The sequence below is a fragment of the Protopterus annectens genome, chromosome 17.part0, assembly GCF_019279795.1.
Source record: "Protopterus annectens isolate FY-2018-M chromosome 17.part0, PAN1.0, whole genome shotgun sequence".
Taxonomy (NCBI): domain Eukaryota; kingdom Metazoa; phylum Chordata; order Ceratodontiformes; family Protopteridae; genus Protopterus; species Protopterus annectens.
The window spans coordinates 367615584-367641292 of NC_056751.1; the positions used below are offsets into that span (position 1 = coordinate 367615584).

General features: G+C 39.6%; 1 protein-coding gene across 1 annotated transcript in view; it reads left to right on the forward strand.

Annotated features, from left to right (window-relative positions):
- LOC122791394 (malignant fibrous histiocytoma-amplified sequence 1 homolog) overlaps positions 1-25709 on the forward strand; it is a 1282214-nt gene that overhangs the window by 993506 nt on the left and 262999 nt on the right. The window contains exon 9 of the mRNA XM_044059133.1: positions 8429-8499. Coding sequence (XP_043915068.1) covers positions 8429-8499 — 71 coding nt within the window. The remainder of the gene's footprint in view (positions 1-8428; positions 8500-25709) is intronic.

The window sequence follows — 25709 nt, forward strand, 5'->3', positions numbered from 1 at the left end:
TATTAATAAAGTAATAACTTTTACAATAGAAGAGATAGTATATAAATTAAAGTCTGGAAAAGAAATACCCCCTTGAGACCAGCTATTAGTATGTTTCTTTAATGCAATCCTAGGTCTATTAGGTGCCCATAAGAAATTTAACATTAGTGTGTTCAGTTTCTTGATAATTATTTTTGTAGGTGGAAGTATTATTGATTGTATTAAGTATAAAATCTTGGGGAATATTATCATTTTAATAATTGTAAGTCTCTCCTCCATAGTAAAACACATATTATTCCAGGTATTAAAAAGATTTTGTATATTAAGAAAACAGGTATTATAATTATTATATATAATAGATTTAATATCTTTAGATAGTATTATACCTAAATAAGTTATCTGACCTGAATTGGGTACATATTTAGTAAAATCACTAATGAGAATATTTTTTCGTGTATATATAGGTAGTATTTTAGTTTTTCTTCATTGAATATTAAACCAGAAATACTTTTAAAATTCATCATGTTATCAAATAGAGACTGTATAGAAGAATTAGATCCTGTTGATGTAATTAGAACATCATCCGCAAAAAGTTGAATTTTGGATGTTGTATTTTCATCTATTTCAAAACCCTCTATGTCAGTACTGTTTCTGATCAAATTAGCCCAAGGCTCCATTACTAAAGTGAATAATAGTGGAGAAAGTGGACATCCTTGTTTTGTACCTTTAAGAATGGGTATTTTTTGTGAAACATATGTTCCTACCTTAATATAAGCCAACGTTCCTTTGTATAAATGTTCAATTAGATTTACAAATGCATCCGAGAAGTTTGTGCACTTCATTAAGGTAAACAGATAGTCCCAACTTACTGAATCAAATGCTGAACTTATATCAAGACTAATAAGTGTTAAATCTTTCTTTTTCCTATTTGCAAAATCTATTAATGTTAAAGTTCTTCTTATATTATCAAAAGTATTTCTATTTACAATGAAGCCTGTCTGATCTATATCTATAATGCCGGGAATGATTGTCTTCAATCTATCAGCAAAGATATTCATAAACATTTTATAATCAACATTAAGTAATGAGATGGGCCGATATGAAGAACATCTAGTTGGATCTTTATTAGGTTTTAAAATTGGCGAAATAAATGTATATTGCCAAGATGGGGGTTATTAACTCAGTTTGGGCCAAAATAAAACCTTATGTATTAATGAATATGTATTTTTAGAAAGGATTTTATATATCTCTGGTATAATACCATCATTACCCGGTGCTTTGTTTGATTTAAGCTTATTTATTTGTGTAATAACTTCTGTATATGAAATACTCTTGTCCAATAGTTTAATCTGTTGTTTATTAAGCTTTTTATTCATATTTGTGGTTATAAACTCCTTTATTTTATCTTTAGGTTCCATGTTAATATTATTATGGTTAATTTTGTGAAAGTGATTTCTAAATTCATCTAGTATTTCTGGTATACTAGAAACATTTTTCTTTTTCCTTAGAGAAAAGATTTCTTTGATATGGTTTTGTTTATTCAACCTTTTTGTTTTATTTTTAAGTCTATGTAAGTATTTGGGGCTTATTGAATAAGACAAAAACTTGTATTTCTCTAAAGTTATTGTAACTTTATGAGTTAAAATTTCTTTGTATTTCTCATTTAGTTTGTTTATTTCTTCAATAACTTTCTTGTCCATAATATTTTCTTTATTATTATGTTTATAAGAGTCTAATTTACTTTGAATATCTAACAATTCCTTATCCCAAGATTTCCTTTTATTATTATACCATCTTTTACTTTGTCCATATAGATATGATTTTAAGGCATCCCAAACATAAACAATGGAGACTTCAGGAGTGTTATTTATGTCTAAAAAATGTTTTACTTCTGAAAGTATATATTCTTTATAGTCTTTTAGTTGAGTTAAGTATGCTGGTATCCTTTTGATCTGAACATTATGAGTATTTTTTATCATGAATTCAAAAACAATTGAATTATGATCAGATATAGGACATGAAATGATTTTGGAATTAATTAAATCTGTTACCATCTGGTTAGAAATAAAGACCCTATCTATTTTTGAATAAGTTTTGTATCTGTTAGAAAAAAGGTGTATGGTAATGATTTTGAATCTATCTGATTATTAATATCATTCAAATGATAAGAATTAGCAAAATCCTTTAAATGTTTTGCATTAGATGTAATTCTTCTCTTTCCTATAGTGGTAGTATCACTTTCATGTAGTATACAATTAAAGTCACCAGCTAAAATAATATCTCCTATAGAGAATGATATGATCTTATCAAGATGATGTTTCACTGTATTAATACCAATTCCAGGTATCCAATATACATTAATTAAAGTGTAAGTCTTCCCATTAATTTGTATTGTAACCATACAAAACATTCCTTTATCATCCTGATAAGACTTAATGGTTTTAGGAATGGGCATACTTTTATTCCATAAAATAGCCACTCCTCTTTTTTTCTGAGTGTGCTCTGAACTAACCAATACTGTATATTTGTTTGTGGCTAGTTTATCAATGTCTTTTCCAAGAGATGGATTTCTTGTAGGAAGACTAAGTTGGCCTTATGTAAATTAATGTATCTTATTAGGCTTGCCCTTTTACATGGATTATTCAGTCCTTTAATGTTTAAAGAAATTCCTTTTAAAGATGTCATTTGGCATTTTTAAAACTTAAGAATCTTATGATCAAAATAACAAATAACAAGATAAGTAATGTTACATCTCCTCCTTTAGGTGTACCTTTAAATATAGCTGTATTTATTGAATCTCTTATGGGATTTCGTATAGGATTCAATTTTGTTTGTAGTGACAATGAATGTACAAAATATATTGTGGATGTCAAAACTATATACAAATAACAATGAACAAGTGAAAATAATGTAAGGATTAAACCTTGCATCCAGCCTGGAGTTATAAACTCCAACTTAAAGTAGTATTTACCACTCAAGTTAACCCCCTACTCTAAGCAGCAGTACGTCAGCTACCACCTTATCAATTTAATACTAGTTATATTTAACTGAAGTTAACAGTTTTCAATTCAATTATCTAGCAAGACAAGACTACACATTTGGTAAAACAGCATCATATAAACTAAAATAAACCTTTTTTTTTTTTTTTTTTAAACTGTTCATACTAATATACATATAAAACACTTGTATTCAAATAGCATTCAAATAATCTTGATGTTAGAAATCAAGAGGAGAGAAAAATAAGTTCTAACATTCATTTAAATCAAAAACTTTGGCTAATATGATTCAGACATTACATATATTAGGATGCATCTATTTTCTGTCATGTAAATACAGTTAACAGCTTCCAAAAAAACCTTGAATTGCTTGTATATGAGCATTTACTCAAACTCATTATTGCCAATAGAATAAAATATTGTATTCATAGAAATTGTTATAAAACATATTTCATAGTTAAGCAGATTCTCAGAAACATTTATATACATATCTACATACACACACATACACATACACACACACACACACATATATATATATATATATATATATATATATATATATATATATACATACATACACATATACACACATATATATATATATATATATATATATATATATATATATATACACATGCATACACACACACACATACACACACACATACACACGCACACAAACACACACACACACACACACATACACACAAACACACATGCACACACACACATACACACACACACACACACACATACATATATATATATATCTGATCTCACTGAGTTGTATCTTTACTGAGCACCATCTTACATTGCTGTCCCTTCAATAAATCTGTCTGCTTTATACAAAATAATGCACAGCAAACACATTTTAGTAACCAGATTTTACAAACATGCTATACTACTGCTTTAAAATATATCACATGACAATTTCTTCCAGTATAGAGTTATAAAATTATTTATGCTTGTCAATCAGATGAATTAAATGAGTTATAGTAATGTATATGTTTGGGACATAGGTTTTTAACACATATTATTAATCTGCTATTCCTGTATCTGTGATGTGTCAGTGTGATATCTAGGTCAAAGGTGAGACCAGCGGCTTTCAGCTTCTCTATGAGAATTCTGAGAGTTGAAGCTTTTGAAGTAGCTCATGGACACTGTGCATGAGACAGCCCACATCCCAGATTGCCTCTCTTAACATTTTGACGGGAAACTTATTAAAAACTAGTGACAAACATTCATTTAGCAGTGTAAATGCATCTAAACATGACAAAACCTTCACAATGCATTCTATAGGTTATTACAGACTCTATGCAAGTGAAATCAAGCCCAAAATTATTAATAAGTAACAAAACTCAACATTTTTGTCCCAACTCAACTCCTATGCGAATCTTATTATTTACTGTGTCTATATGATCAAAAGTATTTCTATATACTAATAAAGAAAAGAAAAAGAGAGTAGAGAGTAAAAGGGTGTAAGGCAGAAATAAAAAAAAATGTAAGAGAAAGCTATAAGAAGTATATACAATAGAATATTACTTACTGTTTATATTAATAGAGTTAAAAATAAAACATATTATTTACTATTATTTAGTTCTAATTATTATTAGTTAAAGCATGACAGATTATTTACAAACAAGCATAAGCAGTGTAATCAAGAAAGTATAATTAGGTAGTGTCATTCCTGTATCTGTGATGTGTCAGTGTGATATCTAGGTCAAAGGTGAGACTAGCTGCTCTCAGCTTCTCTGTGAGAATTCTGAGAGTTGAAGCTTTTGAAGTAGCTCATGGACACTGTGCATGAGACAGCCCACATCCCAGATTGTCTCTCTTAACATTTTGGCGGGAAACTTATTAAAAACTAGTGACAAACATTCATTTAGCAGTGTAAATGCATCTAAACATGACAAAACCTTCACAATGCATTCTACAGGTTATTACAGACTCTATGTAAGTGAAATCAAGCCCAATTATAATTCTAATTATTATTAGTTAAATCATGACAGATTATTTACAAACAAGCATAAGCAGTGTAATCAAGAAAGTATAATTAGGAATAGCATTTGAAGAACATATAAACTTTTAAAGGAAAAAAAAATGTATCAAATTACTGACCTTATTTTTCCTCTTCAGAAAGAGAAACAAGTTAAATCACAGCTTGCCATTAAATCTCCAGATATTTTGACTAGTTATGAAACAAAACATTTCTTTGCACACAGAGAATAACTTTGATTAAATCTTTTTCAAAATATTTGTTGCTTCTTGGAAATGCAGGAACTATATTTAAAAAGATTAATAATAAAATAAAATGATGAGAGAGAAAAAAAACATAGTACAAATCATTTGTTTTTAGTCTCTTCTTCTTCTCTGAAGTCTTCCACGAAGTTTCAGTTGCCAGTCTCTTTAACGAAGGACTAGCCCATTCCATTTCATCTATTTTTTCCAAAATCTTATTTTTTGATAAACAGTAAAGCAGAGTCTAAGTCATCGAAAATTTTAGGACCATCAGGAAGGAAGATTTTAAGCTTGGCAGGAAACAGAAGGTATGTTTTAAACTGTGCTTTTTTAAGCTCCCTTATTAGTGGCAGAAAAACTTTTCTTTTAGCTAATACCATAGAAGAATAGTCATTGTCAAAACGCACAGTTGTTTCATTAATCTTAACAGGAGCTTTAGCCCAAGCAGATTTAAGAACCATCTCTTTATCAAAGATGATAGAAATCTAACTATAACTGATCTAGGATAGTTTTTGTTAGAGTTAGTATTAGCTATAGATCTATGTGCTCTTCGATACCAAAAGAGAATGCTTCTGGTAAATCTAAAGTTTTAGGGAGCCATGTTGTTAAAAAGAAGTAATATTGTTACCTTCAATATTTTCTGGCAGTCCAAAATCCTAATGTTATTGCGCCTAGATCTATTTTCCAGGTCATCCAGCTTTGTTTGTAAATGTGTATTTTGTTTCAGCAGAAACTCAATGTTGATTTCCTCTTCTTGTATTCTATTTTCCATGTCATTCACAGCTTCTTCTATGCCTGTCATCTGGATCTTCTGTTGTTGCAGGTCCATATGTAACAAGTCTATTTGTTTTGTAGTTTTTTCTATGAAAGTGTCTATTTTAGTATCCATTTTATCCATCTTAGCAGTAAGTTGCTGGACTATAATTATCAGAGACTGAAGTTCTTTCTTGATGCTGGAGTCTTGAGAATTTGTCTTACTGGAACTCATTTCAGACTGATAAACTAACAGGAAAATTTCCAAAGTAATTTCTGACAGGAATATTATTAAGATTTCCTTTCTTTTTTAGATATAGTTCAAGAACTATATAAAACAAACATATGTAGAAAGAAAATTACTTCAAAAATTAATTTTTTAAGTAATTAATTCCTGTCAATGTAATGAAATTGGTGGAGCTGAAGAAATCTGCTGCTATCCTGTGTTCATCCTTGGTCACGCCCCCCCTAGACAAGTGTTTCTGAGTTCTGTTCAAGCAGCTTTATTGTGTACAAAACACATTAGGAATCAAAAAGCAAGTCCAAAAACTCACGAACAATGAGCCAACTAGGCTGGAAAACAGCAATAAAGGCAGACGCAGTTCCTCCGTTGAAGTCTTTAATAAGATATACACGACAAATACACAACTGAAAGCACCACAAACACACAGTCCATATAAAAGTAATAACGATCCTCACTGAAAGTAAAACACTCCGATGTTAAGCGCTTTCATCTGCCGATTGCAGACTTCATCAGAACATATTTCAGTGCTACTATCTGTTCCATTTAAACAATATTTGGCGCCAAACTAAAACAAGTACTTAAAGGCACATCACTGTACATATGAAACAGCGTATTCTATATACTATACTGTTTAGTATGTTAATACATGACTTAATAAGCAATGCGATGGATATTCTAAAACCTCTGTTCTCCCTAGTGTAAAACATATACATAGTACATATATTATAATTAATATAAATATTATAAATAATGTATAAATATTTAAATATTTAAAAATAATATGTATATAACCAATAAATATATGAATAATTTATAATAAAATCATTATATACATATATTACCTATAACATCGGAGTGTTTTACTTTCAGTGAGGATCGTTATTACTTTTATATGGACTGTGTGTTTGTGGTGCTTTCAGTTGTGTATTTGTCGTGTACAAAACACATTAGGATTGAGGCTTAATAACTTTTAACTTATATAAACATATAAACAAACTAGCTATTACACTCATACATGCTCACTCTCTGGCTGCACTCTCAAAAATGGCAGTGAAGCTAGCACGTGCTTGCTGTTTATATGCACGTACCGACCTTGAAACGCTTCTTAAAGGTACAACATACACACATTATTCTACAAATGGTAAATGGATTTTAGCAACAGTATTAAGTAAAATCAGATGGTAGTTATGGAAAAAGGAGTTGGAGTCTAATAGGGATGAAAATTTTATATGATTGTAAAGGAAGTTATGAATATGTTTAAAAATGTGTATATCTATATATCTGTACATTTGTAAATATGTTGTAAATTAGAGTTTTTTGTATATAAATAAAGAACCACTACTCATTTCAGTAGGTACATGGGATCTTTTACATCTACCTCATCTGAAGGATGAGAATATCTCCTTAATACTCTACTGCAGTGCAGCAATCCAGTCACCTGGAGTGGGAATAGAACCCACAGTCTTACTGTCCTCCTGTACCAAAGGCACCTGTTGAGATACTAACTCTGTTATGTCATTCATGCTGTAAATTTTGAATTCAAAGAGAAATTTACACTTTTAGAAAACACTTTTGCAGAAGGATTTGTGGAGAGTTTAGTTGACTTGTTTAGGAGTACTTTGGTTAAATTTGGTTTGTGCAAATGTTGCATTTCAGTGAAATGTTATGTGGTTGAATTTTCTTTGAATGAAATACCATTTCTCTTGAATGTGGTTTCGTTAGTGCTTGTCCAAGACAGTGACTTCAGGGCATAGCTTTGATATGCTGTGGGGTAAGAATGAGGTTTAGATTTTGATTACCATCGGGGCTGTGGTTAGAGCTAGGGTTCAGCTTAGGTTTTGGGTTTAGATCAAGTTTAAAGTTAGTGACATGCATTGGATGTTGGGGAGGCTTTGTCTCTAATAAGTAGCACTGTGGATAATTCTCTGTATTTTCATTTGGTATATTTCTAATTGTATATTTACATTCAATTTTAATTTTATTTGTATGCCTGATAATGTTTTTGATAAGATTTCATACAGGTATCCTAGCTATAACTATTGGCATATAGAGGGAAATGTTATGAGGTATACATTACTGTATGTTATTAAGTTAAGAATCCTATAGGCAGAACAAAAATTAATGGATGTCATAAGAAAAAAGTACCATCTGTAGAAATCAGGCTAGTTTTCCTTCATTTCACAATTTTCTTACATGCCTTTTTTTCCCCAAATAGGACCCAAGAAGAAACAATAACCTGTGACATATGTGGTTCTCATTTTGCATCTGCATTTTTGTTTCCATACGGTAAGCATATGATTTTGAACTACTCTTTCTTGGTAAAGTAGGCTGATTACATTGTTCACGTAAGACGAAATTTAGGATAAGTACGTGTATTAGATTGTATTTTGTCCTTGAACTTTGTCAAGCACCACATTTCCATTTCACAACTGTACAGTACACATCTCATACTGCTGAAGTATTTTTCCAGTAGTGAAATCACTTTACTCATAATGGGCTATGCTCTCCATCATGCCTTCTGGATGACTTGAATTTATTTTGAGAGATGCCCTTGTAAAACACAAGTCCATATTCACTATCAGCTTGGCTTTTGCATCTTGAGTCAGAGAGCATATATTTGCATATCCTGTGGTCTTATGTGCAATAAATACCTACAGTGTAATGGCTTTGAGAGTATGAACAGCTTGTCTTAATGAAAATTGTGGCATCCAATTAATAATGCAGGAGCACATTTTCTGGTATTATTTGATATATGACAAAACAATGAAAGTGCACTGTCAGAGATATTGTAACATCTAATTCATAAGAATAGTCAGTACTTCTTCTTTTGGCTTTTCCCGCTTAGGGGTCGCCACAGCGGATCACCTTGTCTGCTCATGATTGGCAGTGGAGTTTTACAGTGTCGAGTTGCCAGCCCGGTGCCCAACCTTCCACAGAAGGCGCACACACACACACACACACACACACACACACACACACACACACACACAAAACCCTAGGGCCAATTTAGAGTGTCCAGTCAACCTACAGCATGTCTTTGGGGTGTGGGAGGAAACCAGTGCACCCGGAGGAAACCCACGCGACCACAGGGAGGACATGCAGACTCTGCACAGAAGGCACCCCAGCCGAGGATCGAACCAGAGAACCTCTTGCTGTGAGGTGCCAATGCTAACCGCTGCACCACTGTGGCTGCCCTATAAGAAGAGTCAGTACTATAGTATATAAATAGTCCATTTTGACACTGAAGCTATATTTCTCTACGCTGACTGTGTTGCACTGATGGCATAAAAAAAAAATATATATATATATATATATATAAAACATTGCTAAAAATTCCACACACTTACTAAAGAGAATTGTGTTATACAACTAAAATGATAATTTTCAGTGGGAAAAATAATTGGCTTGTTATAATGTTTCTTTTGTACTAATATCAGTAAGACTTTCATGTGAAACACATTGCTAATGCCTTACATCTAGACACACAATCACTCTGCTTGGAAATTAAATACTTTGTGCTTTTTACTCGGGGAGCATTCTTTTTTTCATGAAAATGACTGCTTAAAAGTTTGTGAAACATCTGTGTAAAATATCTGCAAACCTCCCTATGTTAAAACACCAGTGGAAATATATTAATGGGCTCTGGCTTAATGGTCTGAGCACATTGTTTAAGACTTGCGTGCCAATGTGCACTCATGAGGCAGAATATTGAAACACTTGTTTCTTCAGAAGAAATGTGCAAATGTCCCATGAATCCTTCATACAGAGAAGCTTACTAATATTTTTTTCTTTGGATTCCTCAGTTTTCTGACATAGTTCCATTGGTTATGTCCTGTATGCATTTTTTTCTTGGACTTTTGTTGTTTTTCTTTTTTTTTTTTTTTTAGATTGTGACACATTTCCTTATTATTGTAGCACGTGACCGAAAGTCCGAGATGAAATATAACATTCTGAGGGAAAGGACTGCAATATTATTAGCACATCCTTCTCCCATTTGGTGTTATTCAAGAAAGGACATGCAAAAAAATGAAGTACAATTTGCTAATTACTCTCCAGATAAAGGATGCAGAAAAAGCTGAGTAGTATAGCAAAAAAGAGTTTTGGCATTTACTGTAGCAAGTTTCTATTGTTGAGGCTGACTATCTTGTATATTTATGCACTTAACTATCACAGTAGTTTGTATTATGCATACATTGGTGTCCACTCTGAAATCCAGGGAATATGGAAAACAGATTAGCAGAAACAGTGAATGGTGTCATAAAAACAACAGTGCCAATTCTGTAAACTTAGGTTATGGCTTATTTCTCATTTCTCTACATATATTTGCTTAAAGGAAAACACTTTGAAATTTAAAAAAAATCTGTTTTTCTTCATAGTAACTTTGTTTTCGGAGTTATTTAATTATCAGAATCACTTTGTGTGCTTCTTATAAAATTTTAATACTTTTTTCCCCAAATTGACCATCAAGGGGCCTGTCATATTAACATGACCTTATTTTGTTGCTTTTGTGTCTCCTTTACAGAATTAATTTCAAGTCCCCTTTATATGAGTCATGATTAACATAGGGAAGTGAGGTTGTCTTCACTAACCCTTGACGTATGGTGTCAGTAATGTGAGTCACAGGCACCTTGCATATAGTATGTAGATCGGATGCTTGCATTTTTTACCTGAATAACCATCATATACATTTATCTTAGAGTTTGTTTTAAACTAGTCATAGCAGTTATACAGGTCCAGGAAAAAAAGTAGTTAAACCAAGGTGTTTGTAAGGAGTGTCAGTTTAGTCCTACAAACACTGGTAGATCCCCCCCGCCCATGCTTTTTTGAGGTCTCTAAGCTATCAATGCAGTCCAGGAACTGTTAACCAACACTTCAAAGCTATTCACCAGTTTCCCTAGTAGGAAGATGAGTGTTTTATTTATTAGTTTGTTTTATTCTGAATGTTGGAGAAATGTGCATGATCTTTTTGCTCAAAAGAATTTCACAAGCACAGAACAAAAAGATACCATCTGTTTTCGAATTTATGCTGCTATGAGATGTTTTAAACTGATTCACACATGCCTTCATACATTAAATTTTCCTACTTCTGTTGTCTTGCTATCCCTTGATTTGTTCCTTTGCATCATATTACCACATTGTCAAAGTCATAATTCTTGAGCATATGACCAGTTAGTAGTTCTATGTCCTGCATGTTAGACTTAAACACTACTTTCTATGAGACCTCCTCTAACTTACCTTCTTCAACCACTTGAAACAATGCCACTACAGCTGAAGACTACAAGTCCTCCCTCATTTCTTCCATGAGACATATCACTAACTCTTTTTCCACCTTGGATACTAACCCAGACAATCGCACATATCCTCTAGTAGAGCATGCTGTTACCTTTTACTTCACAGGAATTACTACAAAAGAAAGTAAACAGCAGCCGCATTCGGCACTCTCCTTCCCACTTTTCTAAAGAAAGCTGCCAGTAAAATAGCCAAACCACTTACCTATATGTGTAGTCTTTCCCTAACTTCAGGTGTAATTCTGCCAACCCTCAAGAATACACACATAATACCTTTCCCTAAACTTTCCTCTCCTATAACCCCTAAAGATTTTCTTCCTATATCAAATTGTTGTCCCCTGTCTAAAATATTTGAAAAGAAATATTTACAAACAGTTTTTCAAACATATAAATAAGTATGGTTTTCTTATAGACAAACAACATGGGGTTAGAAATAAATTTAGCACTCTGATGTCCCTACTCACAGCAGCTGATGATATCTATTGCAATATCAGTAAGGGATTAATTTCAGCTGATCCCTTCATAGATATGTTGAGGATCTTTCTAACAATAAATCATGATCTCCTCTTTAAAAAGCTAAGAAGATTCAATTTTGGCAACACCATAAAGTGGTTGCAAAGCTGTCTTGAAAATATAGATGTTAAGTTGTCTATCTCGCCTTCTTTCTTGCTGGTTGGGTTCAGAGCCGATCCTCGGCTCCGACTCGGCCATCTTCAAAAGCTCGAGAGCTGCTTACTGGCTCGAGGCCACCCCCTATCCCATGATGCCTGGCGCTAGATACCCAGATCTCATTTGCCGCTTCTGCTGCGAGGTTGTTCTGCTGGCTCAGGTCATATAAAACTTATTATTACTAGTTTTTTCTGTCATAAAAACTGTTAGTTTAGTGTAGAATTCCATTTTTAGTTATAACTATTGTATTTTAGTGTTTTGTATCTGAATCACTTCTCTTTTTCAGAAACTCGTTTAATTAGAGAGTTCCCCTCCCCCCTTTTCTAGCCCTTTCCTTACCTCAAAAGGTTTCCGTTTAAGTTAGAGGATAACCTTTTCTTTCTCTCTTTAAAAAAAAAAAAAATATATATATATATATATATATATATATATATATATATATATATATATATGTGTATATATATAATAGTTAATAGTTGTTGTTTATAGTATCTATTAGCTAGTTTAGTTATACTTCTGTAGTAGTAGTTATTGTGTTTGTGGTATTTTAACCTTAACTTCTGTGTCTAGGTTTTTTCCTTGGTTTCTATTCAGGATATCCAAGGATCTTAAGCCGTCCGGATTCAAGAAGTGTGACTCATGCTGTCAGAAGATGTCTCTGACAGATGGGCACACTTCTTGTGTTTATTGTCTGGGCGCCGTGCACCTGCAGGACTCTTGCTCGATTTGCCACGCATTTAGTCCAAGAGTCCTGCAGGAGCGCAAAAACAAGTTGATCCTGAGGGGTTTATTTAAGCCCCAAGACTCACCGGCTAAGGCTCAGCCAGTGAAATCTTCTAAAACTCCTAAACCTTTGGCTCCCAGTTCGGAGCCGTCGCTGGGTGAAAAGGTACCACCTATCTTGGTTCTGACTGGAACCGAGGTTTCTCCCTCCCAGTCGGCCCCGACACGTTCCTCTGAGCCGTCTGGGAGTAGAAAAAGATCTAGGTTTCCTTCTCTGGAGTCGATACGTTCGGCTTCGAGATCACCTTTGCTCCAATCGGAGCATAGTCACCACTCATCCCACTCTTCTCGGTCCTCGAGACTTTCAGACCATGACGTGTAAAGAGTGGTCAGTAGACTGTTAAAATCGCAGGTCCTAGCAAAAATGTTGTCCAGCCCCCCCTCATCAGGGGTTGGCTCTGCCCACATCTACAGATATTCCTCCTTCGACTCCTTTGAGCTCAGGGTCAGAGTTCGTTGGGGTTCGAGTCGTGGAACCGTAGGCTCCGATACCTTGTCCTTTGGTTCCATCGTCAGCTCCGATCCCTTCCATGGTACTGTCCCTGGAGGGATCTAGGCGCCAAGACTCCCTCGTCGGCTCCGAGGGGGCGAGTGGCATCGGACCCTTGTCCGACCCCGTTCTCCCCCTCGGGGCTTTGGCTCAGGTGAGCTCGGCTCCCACATCAGACTCGGAGCCGTCCCGCTCGGTGCAGGGAGGGATTCCGATTTCCTCAGAACTGGAGCTCTCTCTGCGTCTGGGCAGGGACGCCTTCGAGATGATGAGGAGTGTGCTGGCCCCGGAGTCAGCCCCATGTTTGACCCCATCGGCTTCTCCCCCTATGGTGTCTGCGTCAGCCTCTGCGCCTCTTCCAGACCCCAAGCGTGGGGATCCACCTTTCCAGGACACCCCTTTGGGTATGTCGTCCTCTTCCGAGGCCTCCCCTGATCATTCAGAGGAGCCGCCTTGCAAGAGAAAATGCAAGAGGAAGCATGTTGACTCCCCTGAGTCTGTCACCTCAGATACCGACTTGGAGGATTCGGAAGGGTCCCCTAGATCCCCGTCTGAAGATGTTTCCCTTTCAGACATCCTTGAGATGCTTAGGCAGAGGGGGAACTGGACTACCCTAGCCCCTTCTGAGGACGAGTCGGTATTCCTGGATGTGTTTGGCTCCCGACCTTCCACCTCCTGGGTGTCTCCGCCCTTCGACCCACTGATGTCTGTCGTGGCTCGAATCGCGTGGTCGGCTCCAGATTATGTGGAACCAACCCCTAGGAGACCTGCTAAATTCATAACCGCTCCAGAGGACAAACAATTTTTGATGAAGGGCGTCCCCGTTGATGCCATGGTGGTTGCAGTGGCCACGAAAAAGGAGTTAGCTGAAACTTCTTCATCTGTTCATCCTCCTTATAAGGAGTCTAGGATGATGAACAGATACGGGAAGTGGATGTTTGCTTCAGCGACCTTCTCCATGAGGTCCCTGAATTATTTGTGCCACTTCACCCATCTTCAGAGGGATCTCCTTAAAGAGCTTGGAGATGCCCTCCAAGATCCATCAGCTGAGGGGGCTCAGGCTAAGATGGCTTCCCAGCTGGCGACTGTGAATTCATTGGTGAACTCCTCCATGAGGCTCATATCTTATGCCGCCGATGGTGCGAGTAGAGCCGCATGCACAGGCGTTGCCCTGAGGAGGCACGCTTGGATGCGGCTATGTAATTTTGCGGAACCTTTCAGAGCATCTTTCACCAATACCCCCTTTGATGGATCCGCTCTTTTTGGATCACAGGTGAAGGATACCCTTACCAGGTGTGAGCAGGAAGGCAAGACTCTCTCTGCCGTGGGAGTCCATTTTTCCACTCCATCCAGACCCTATCCCAAAGGTCAGAAGAGTGGAAAGATATGGTTCCGGAAATCCCAGGGAGCCTTGCCGGACACACGTGGTGAGTTCCCGTCCAGGGACAGAGGAGGGAACAATAACAGATGCCACCCCCATGGCAGAGGGGGTCCGCAAAACCAGGGCAACAGAGAATCTTTCTCTGACAAGCCCTTTCAGCATCCCTGAAGGTTTGCCCGGCTGCCCACCTCTGGTAGCAGTCGGGGGAAGATTATCACTGTACCCAAAAGCCTGGCAAGAGATAACGCGAGACAAGTGGGTACAGTCCCTTATATCCGGAGGCTACAAAATTCCTTTCCTTCACCCTCCCTTACTGTCAAACAAGTCCCTTCCAGATGTTCCACCCAGTCTAAGGGATCAAGCAGTCCAAGAAATTTTAAAACTGCTAAGAAAGAGAGTCATCCAGGAAGTCCCAGCAGACCAGCTAGGATTGGAACTTACTCAAGGTTCTTTTTGGTACCAAAAAAGACAGGGGACTGGAGACCCATTCTGGATCTCAGCAGACTAAACAAGTCTGTTCGAAGAACCAAGTTTCGGATCCATTCTACCCTTTTTGGGTCAGGACAATTGGATGTGCTCTATAGATCTTCAGGATGCATATTACCACATCAAAATGGACAAGCGCTCCAGAAGATTCCTCCGCTTCCGGCTGGGAGCCAGTCATTATCAATTCAGAGCTCTGCCCTTTGGTCTCACCACAGCCCCCAGGGTGTTCACCAAATGTATGGCAGTAGTTACCGCTCATCTCAGACTGTTAGGATTCCAGGTGTTTCCATATCTAGATGACTGGCTCCTCACTGCTTCCACCAGGCATCAGCTTCTGCTAGCCAGAGACTACACTATCCAGACTTGCTCCAGGCTAGGTATCGCAATAAATTTCAAAAAATCTGCATTGTCGCCCTGTCAGTCTATCACCTTTATAGGCGCAAATTTAAATACAAAAGACATGTTGGCGAGCCTCCCACCAGACAGAATACAAGTAATTTGCCAACATGTGCAGGTCTTATTAGCATGCAGAAGAATTCAAGCCAGGTTCGTCCTCCAATCTCTAGGTCTCATGGCAGCAGCAGTCGTGCTCATACCTCTAGCTCGTTTTCACATGAGGATTCTCCAGTGGCTTCTCTTCACCCAATGGTCCTTCTAGCAGCTTCCTATGTCTCACATGATTATGATCACAGAAGCATGCAAAAAGCACCTTGCATGGTGGATGGTCTCCACATCAGTGCCTCAAGGCAGACCCTTTGTCCCATCACCTCCAGTTGCTACGGTAACCACGGATTCCTCCCAATCCCTGATTGGGTGGGGAGGCATTATCAGGGCAGGACAGTCCAAGGCATCTGGCAACCTCATGAGTACCATCTGCATATAAACATCTTGGAGATGAGGGCCATGCTTCTAGTGTTGCAAGCTCTTCAGGACTCTCTTCCTACCGGGACCATTGCAATTCAAATGGACAATATGTCGGTAGTATGGTACATCAACAAGCAGGGCGGAACCAGGTCCTACCCCCTATGTCGAGAGGCACTCAGACTCTGGCAATGGGTGATCTCTTCCCAACGGTTTCTGATCGCAACGCACATCCCTGGGAAGTCCACCGTCATAGCAGACAGGCTCAGTAGAGCGATTCTCATGCCTCACGAGTGGTCTCTGAATCAGGTAGTTGCGGACCAAATCTTCGCAAATGGGGTCAACCCTGCTGCGACCTTTTTGCAACTCCCTTCAACAGCAAGTGCAGCAAATTCTTCTCTCTCCTTCCACTTCCTGGACATTCCCCCAGAGATGCTGTAGTCCACGATTGGCCTCAGGGACTTCTTTATGCATTCCCTCCATTTCCCTTAATTCCCAAGCTAATACAGAAAGCTACCGCATTGGGTTGCAAAATGATCCTCATTGCTCCGTACTGGCCTCGACAGATATGGTTCCTGTTCCTGCATCATCATCTTCTCATGCAGCCTTGGACTCTGGACCTAGTTCCGGACCTCCTGATCCATCAATCAGGCGGGCTGCATCAAGCACTGCAATCTCTCCAGCTCACTGCTTGGTTGCTCCACTTCCAGCATTAGCCAGGCTTCCTGATATCTCCCCCTCGGTACACGAAATTATCTTAAAAAACTTACGCTAGTAAGTGGAAACGTTTTTCTTCCTGGGCAGAGGCCAAGAGTATAGACCCTTTTTCAGCCCTGTACACCATATTTTGGAATTTCTTGCAGAACTCTTTCATGCTGGTTCCACTTCCGCTATGATTAGAGTTCAGTTGGCTGCAATCTCAAATTTTTACATTGGTATGTCGGAAAATAATATCATGTCTCATAAGCTATGTAAAGCCTTTCTCAAAGGGACCACCCTGCTCAGGCCCTGGTAAGAGATCCTCCCCCTCCGTGCGATCTAAATTTGATTTTAGCTTCTCTAATTTTGCTCCCCTTCGAACCTGCAGCATCCTGTTCCTTGAAGTTTTTATCTTGGAAAACCCTCTTTCTGGTAGCTATTACTTCAGCCAGAAGAGTTTTGGAACTTCAGGCTCTTTGTACCCGTCCTCCATACCTAGTCTTCCACAATGACAGGGTTACTCTCAGGACTAACCCTTCCCTCCTTCCTAAGGTTTCTTCAGAAAGTAACTTGAATCAGTCCATAGACTTTCCTGTATTTTTTCCCAACCACTCCAACAGGGTGGAATATAAATTGCATCAGTTAGATGTTCATAGGCAACTACGCCTTTATTTGCACAGAACTAAGAACATCAGGAAGTCGGACCAACTTTTCCTCTCTTATGCTCAGGGTAAACAAAGCCTTCCAGTCTCAAAAGTAACCTTATCTAGGTGGTTGACTACGATTATCACATTTATCTATCAACTGAGGAACAAACCAAAAGGTCATTCCACCAGGGCTTTAGCCACTTCTGTCGCCTTTCAGGCTAGGTTGCCCATGGAATCTATTTGTGCAGCTGCTACGTGGGCCAACCCACATACTTTCATCTCACATTATAAAGTGGATGTGGTCTCCAGGAGCAAAGCTGATTGTGGTTCCATGGTTCTGAAGAGTTTGTTCCGATGAGCCACCCAGGTTTTTAGGTGCTAGGGACACTGTCCCAACCAGCAAGAATGAAGGCGAGATAGACAACTTAACATAAAGAAGTTATGTACCTACCATAACGTTCCATGTTAGTTGTTTTCTTCTCGCCTTCTTTCTTGCATCCCACCCTCCATCCCCCTATTCTAGTGGACCGAGAAGAGTTCTTTATGGTTTTTCACTGGCTGAGTCTTCTCTGGCTGTTCCTCTCTGCCTAGTAGCCTCACTGGTAGGCTTTATATATTATAGGATAGGATTCTTTCCTTTTTACATTGGCAGTTAGACTTACCAAACGAGATCTGGGTATCTAGCGCCAGGCATCATGGGATAGGGGGTGGCCTCGAGCCAGTAAGCAGCTCTCGAGCTTTTGAAGATGGCCGAGTCGGAGCCGAGGATCGGCTCCGAACCCAACCAGCAAGAAAGAAGGCGAGAAGAAGACAAGTAACATGGAACGTTATGGTAGGTACATAACTTCTTTTTCACAATAATAAACACATTTCCACCATTAGAACCTTCCATACAAAAGTCCCACAAGGCTCATTTCTAGGCCCCTTTACTGTTGTCACTCTTTATTAGTCATATTACAAAAAACTCACCCTCACTACATATCATCTTGTATGTAGATGACGCTCTTCTTTCACAGTCCAGTAAATGCCCTGCCACCTTGTAAGTAGAATTACAAAACGTCTTAAAATGGAGTCATTGAACAGAAGCAAATAAACTCTTAGTCTTAAAAAGACAAATCTTATGTTTTTTGCCTCTAACTGCAAACTTCTTACCCTGCCCAACTTTGCCATTTATGACATCCTCAGCAATATGATTTCACAAGTCACAGAATGTAAACATCTTGGACTCGCTCTAGACTCATTTCTTTCTGTGTCATCATATACTGATGTCATTGTAAATAAAGTTCTTTCTCAACTAAAACTCTGGTATAAAATCTCTCATTGACCCTCTGCAGAGGTTTATCTTGCCCCTGCTAAAAATGTTCTCCTTCCCAAACATGAATATTGTCTTCCACTTCTAGCCTTCAACTCAACATACAATATCCAATGATTACAAATAACTGAAAACAGAATTTGCAGATTTGCCCTGCTGGAAAACCCCTGTGCCCGCCACTGTAGTATACCACTGAAACTGAACTACCTTTCGGGGATGGCAAGATCTACTTTCTTGCTTGGTACACACATTCAGAATAGTAAATGAAGGCTGCTGTCCACCCCTGAAAAGAAAACTGCCAATAAGGAAACAAGGGTACTTACAAAGAAACACCCCAAAAACTCTGTTACTGTAAGCAGATCCACTTTTAAAACTGTCATCAGGGAGTAAGCCTTTTTCAGACTAGGTCCTGCTATGTAAAATAAACTTACAACAGAAGTACAATCTGAGAATATTCTCTTAGGGTTCAAGCAAACACTTTGAGTGCCTACATAATGAGGCAGAATGTAAGTATTTTAGGGTCAGTGATCAAGGTACACAGTATACTAGGTTATCTCTCTGCAGAAACAGTATAATTCCAAACCTCTCGGTTGGTACCACTTCTCTGTCATCTTTTGTTAGTCTGTGCTTTGTAATTATGAGTTCACTACTCCTAGGGTTTTGCCCACTCGTGAATAATGCTGCTTCTCAAGTGCCGAATTGTAAATGTGTACATATGCTTATGAAAATGTGTAAAATGCAATTTAGCATATGACTGCTGTATATATATATATATATATATATATATATATATATATATATATATATATATGTATGTATATATATATATATATATATATATATATATATATATATATGGGTCTACTGCATTTGACTGAAAGTACACTTCACTGAAAATGAAATTACTAGGACCACTTCACTGAAAGCCCACTTCACGGAAAACTCATTTACTCATTTGACTGAAACTCATTTAGTTGAAAGTAATATATGGCCTTTTCCCACTGTAGTGCAATCCTGGAGTTAGTATATATATTAAGGGGGGGTGGGGGGCACAGCCCCCCACATATGTTGGTTATATATTCTCTTCTGGAAACAGTTATTCATTGCACTTGTAAGTATCATTGTGTGCAGTTTAAAATGTTTATAATAAGTGGGGGTCCTCTTCTTCGCTTCCAAAAAAGCTAACGCTCTCAGATCACAGATCATGGGTCCAAGTCCATCCTCTTCAGCTTCGGATCCTAGGTCCGCCGTTCTGAGAACTTTAGATCAGACTCTCAGATCCAAGGCCTCAGCAGAGCAATCACCTTTGGATCCGCGTAAGAGAAAGCCATCCCCGTATCCAACCCGTTTGTCAGAGCCGTCTGGCACACCCTCCAAACCTTCGGATCCTACCAGGTTGTCAGATCCCATTGTCAGTGTTGCTCTTCTCAGTCCTCCAGGAGGTCGGATTCAAGTCATGGGAGCTGATCTCTTTCTTGGGGCCACAGGACTGTGTGATCCAAGGTCTGATCCCCAGCAGGATCTGGACACTCTTCAGTTTCGTCTAGATCCTCCAGAAGTCCGATTCCCTTGGACATGCATAGGATGATGAGGAGTTTCCTCAAGGCCGAAATCAAGTGAGGTTTGCTGCCATCCCCTACCCATGTGGCTAGGGGACCCTCCCCATCCACAGGACTCCACTCTCCTCTTCCAATCTAACAGGGTTTTGGAATGTCAGGACCATGAGATTGCTAGTGAGAGGCTGACAGTGTCGAGTATCTCCCTCTTCTTGACATCATCAGGGTCCCTGGCTAACTCTGTTCTGCAGCCTTCAGGCCATGGTGGGCCTCATCTCCAAGGGGTTGGTATGAGTTCCTTGGGGAAGGGTTTGAGTTTGGATTTTTTCAGACCCGCTCCCTTTCCTTGGAGGCTTCGGCACTGGGCAGTTGGGGCCGATATTGTCTGGGGGCTCCGGTGCTGCATCCGTGTCCATTCTCCCTTCCCGGGTGGCCTTGGCCGCTGGGGATGGGGCAACCTCCAGTCCGTCTGCCTTCTGGGCAGTAGAGAGGACCTTTTCCAGTATGGTAGTCACCTCTCCTTCTCAAGGTTCTCCCCAGCCTTTCTCGGGATTGGGCGCTGAGGCCTCGTCATCCATCCAGGGTCAGCCCTCCAGCAAGTGCCTTCCGACAGGCACTGACCCAATTGGGGTACCCATCTCTTCCAAGTTCTTCCCTGAGCCCACCATGAAGGGACCCCACTTGGAAGAGAATATGTAAGAGGAAGCACTTGGACTCCCCCAGAGAGTCTCTCACCAAAGACACAGATTTTGAGGCAGGAGATGGTTCCCCCAGACTTCCACCTGAGGAGGTTTTCTACAGGGACATCCTGGAAGTTTTCAAACAGAGAGGTGGATGGTCTTCCCCATCGCTATCTTTAGAGGAATCCATGTTCCTGAAGGCTTTCGGGATGGGCCCATCTTCTACCTGGTTTCCCCCTAATGATGAGCCTGTGGACCTTTTTGCCAGCAGGGCTTGGAAGGAGCTGGACACGGTGGAACCTGTGCTCAAAAAGGCAGATAAGTTCCTCAGTCCTCCTACGGATGTATTGGGGTCCCCATCGATGCCATCGTGGTGGCTGCTGCTACTAAGAAGGAGCTAGCTGAGTAAAGCTCCTCAGTCCATCCCCCAAACAGGGAATCCCAGGAGATTGACTGTTTTGGAAAGCGTGTGCTTGCCTCAGCTACGTTTGGTCTCAGAACAGCTAATTATTTGGCCTGCGTTGTCCGGCTTCAGAGGGATTTGGTTTTGGAGCTTACCACTTCCCTGTCAGAGTTGCCTCCAGAGAGCCTCAAGTTAGTCTCTCCACGGCTGCCCACTCTGACTTCTTTAGCCAATGCTTCGATGAGGCGGATCACCAGTACTGTGGAGCCCACATATCGATCAGCAGGCACTGGCATTGCTGCCTGGCTTTGCCTTTGCGGGTTTGTAGAACCTTTTAAAGCATCATTCAGTAACACTACCTTTGATGGTTCCACTTTGTTTGGACCATCTGTTAAGGAAACTTTAACCTGCAGTGAGCAGGAAGGCAAGACTCTTTCCATGGTAGAGATCAAGTTTTCTACTCCCCAGCAGTCCTTTTGTAAGACTCAGAGGGGCAGTAAGAAGCTTTAGTTCTAGAGGGACTCAGTCTTCCTTTCACCACACTCCCCAGGAATCCTCTTCCAAAGGCTGGGGCAGGGGATTCAACACTAGATGCTGCCCTAGGGGTAGAGGGGGTCCGCAGAACCAGGGCTACTTAGAACCCTTCTCAGAGAAACCCTTCAAGCACTCATGAGGTACTGCCCGGCTGTCCTGCCCTCGCGGCAGTCGGGGGTCATCTCTGCCTTCACCCAGTAGCCTGGACAAGTCTCACATATGATCAGTAGGTGTAAAAAATTATTTCCAGGGGTTACTCCATTCCTTTCTCCCAGCCCACTTCAATTTGGAAATTTCTCCCAGATGTACCACACTGCCCAAGGGAGTTGGCCTATCTCGAGGTGCAATACCTCCTTTGAAAAAGAGCCATTCAAGAGGTCCAACAGGACGAGTGTCTAGAACTTATTCTTGCTTCTTTTTGTTGCCAGAAAAGACCAGGGACCTGCATCTGATTCTGAACCTCAGCAAGCTAAACCTGTCTGTCAAGAAGTCCAAGTTCCAGATTGTAAAAGGAAAAAACTTCAAAGACCAATGCATGTTAGGTTCAAGCAAGGCACCCTTTATTACTTGCAGCAAGGAGACAAAGCATGTAGGTACAGGATTTGTCTAGCTCTTTGATGATCAGTATGTTATTCTTATACAGTTCTCTTCATGTCACACAGAAAATGTTACTATTCTATTGCTGACGTAGTTAGACACAGCTTTCTGTATGTTTTACAGAAAATGTTACTAGACTTATTGCTGACTAAGTTAGATTATTTGCTGTCTTGCAAAACATTTTGAGAAAAACAACCTGGCCTTGGGCTTCTTTTAGCCCACCTTAACTTTTCAATTCTTTAATTGTGCAGTTCTAATACATGTGTTACATTTTGTCTAGATTCAAGGTACATTTCTAGCTTTGGTACAAGTAATGCTGACTATGGTTTAAACTTTCAAGCATCTATTGTTTTTTTTATCAAAGCTTTTAGCAGCTGCATACTTTTTCATGGCATAAGAAGAAATAAAATATATCTTTGTTAAGTTTCATGACATTAGCAGAAATTAAATGTCTCTTGTTAAGTTTCTAATAGCTGTGCAAATTCATGCAGTGTGAACAGAATAAATGTATTAACCCTTTTAAACCTCGAATGCACTAAGCACGCATATTACTGTTATATATTTTTCTAACACAGATGGTCACTGTTCAGTCCATTCTGCCTCTCTTGTGCAAGGACGATTGGATATGCCTAGTGGATCTCAAGGATGTGTACTATCATATAAAGATTGATAGACACTCCAGGAAACGCTTATGCTTTCGGTTAGGGACCAGTCATTAGTAGTTCAGAGCCCTGCCCCTTGGACTCACCATAGCCCCCCGGGTGTTATCAAATGTATGGCAGTGGTGGCAGCTCATGTCTTGCTGCAAGGTTTACAGGTTTTTCCATACCTAGACGATTAGTTTGTTGCAGCTCCCATGAGGTATCAACAAACACTGGCAACCAGGTATGTCCTCAGTCTTTTCCAGCATCTAGGCATCACAGTTAATCTACTCAAGTCCAGTCTAGATCCGAGCCAAAACCTGGAATTCATCAGAGTCCTGCTGGACTTGGTATCAGAGACTGCAGCACTGCCTTTCCACAAGGTCCAACTGATTCGAGATCAGTTCTCTCTTTTGCTGGATCTACCACACCCATTGGTTAATTTGATCCTCAAAATTTTAAGCTCTCTTGCAGCTGACATTCAGTTAATGCCTTTCACCAGATATCACAATCAAGCTCCCCAGTGGTCCATTCTGTCTCAGCCCATGTCTGTGACAATAAAATTGACTCTGGTATCCAGGAATCATCTTGCTTGGTGGCTTCAGTCTCAGGACCTATTTCTAGGCAGGCCATTTTGTCCCCGGCCAAGGCCACAGTGCCTCCCTGTTGGGGTGGGCATTTTCAGGGCAGCATGGTTCAAGACACATGGTCCCCAGTAGAGACCAAATTGCACATAAATGTCCTGGAGGTGAGAACAGTCCTCCTAACATTGCAAGTCCTTCAGGAGTGCCTCCCTCTGGGGACCATAGCAATTCAGATGGACAACATGGCGGTTGTTTGGTGCATCAACAAGCAAGGAGGAACACAATCTTATCCTCTGTGCAGAGAGGTCATGAGAGTGTGGGAAAGGGTGATGTCTTCCAGGTGGTTTCTTCTTGCAACTCACATACCCAGGAGTTCCAAAGTGCTGGCTGACAGACTCAGCAGTTCCATCTTCAGTCCTGATGAGTGGTCCCTGAATCCGTCAGTGGCAAGGCAAATCTTTTACCATTGGGGTCAACCATTCTGTGACCTTTTTGCGTCACCTGTCAACCACAAATGCAGCAGTTAATTTGTCCTGATCCCCCCATCAGGGTAGTCACCCAGGGACGCTCTTGTTCATGATTGGCCTCTGGGTCTCCTCTATGCTTGCCCTCCTGTTCCTCTAATACCCAAAGTCTTACAGAAGGCTCATCAGCTGAAGACCTCCCTCATCCTCATTGCTCCTTTCTGGCATTGTCAGGCATGGTTCTTCCTAAGGTCTCATCTGAAGTGTCCACCTTGGATACTGGATCCCATTCCAGATCTCATTTCCCATCCCTGGGAGCCTCCATTTCCCAATCTCCACACCCTTCATCTAACAGCATGGTTTCTCCAGTTCCAGTAATCCTTTTGCAGTCCAGGCTTCCTTTTCCAGTGAGGAGCATTATTTTGGCTTCTCAAAAGCTGTCTACAAGGAAGGTGTATTCCACTAAATGGAAAAGGTTTTCCATTTGGGCCAGACAATGGAATCTTGATCCCTTTTCAGCCCCTATTGCTGATATTTTGCTTTTCTTATCTTCCCTTTTTTAGAATGAGGCGGGTTTTTCTACCATTAAGCTCCAGTTGGCTGCTATGTCTAATTTTCATATCAACGATTAGCCTACCTTTTCTTCCAAACTGTGCAAAGCCTTTCTGAATGACGTTTTTCTTAGACAACCTATTAAGGATCCATCTCTGCCATGGGCTTTGACCTTGTTGCTGCAGTTCCTAACACAAAAACCTTTTGAACCAGTTGGTTCATGTGATATTAAATTCCTTTCCTGGAAGATGTCCTTTTTAGTGGCCATTACTTCTGCCAAGAAGGTCTAGGAACTTCAGGCTCTGTGCATTAAGTCACCATTCCTGAACTTTCATAAGGACATGGTTTCTCTTAGAATAAATCCTTCCTTTTTTCCTAAAGTGGCCTCGGAAGCTAATCTTAATCAATCTATTCAACTACCGGTCTTCTTCCGTAATTACTCAAATAAAGGAGAATATATCTCGCATTGTTTAGACATCCATAGGCAATTGCGTTTTTATCTTTAAAGGACTGAGTTTAGAATGTCGGACCAACTCTTTGTGGCCTTCTCTCAAAAATGGAAGGGGCCAGGCAATTTCCATAGTGACTTTTTCCAGGTGGATTGCTAGTTGTATTTCCCTCATTTATGCTAATCAGCATTTAGAACTATCCAGACCACTTAAGACCCACTCTACTAGGTCTTTTGCTATGTCATCAGCCTTCTTGGCTAGACTTTTCCCTTGATGAGATTTGTGTTGCTATGACTTGGTCTAATCCATACACTTTCATTTCTCACTACAAATTGGATTTAGTGTGTAGGAACAGGACTTCATTTGGTTCCTCCATGCTCCGGCATATTCTTCCTTGAGGCCACCCATGGTACATAGTAG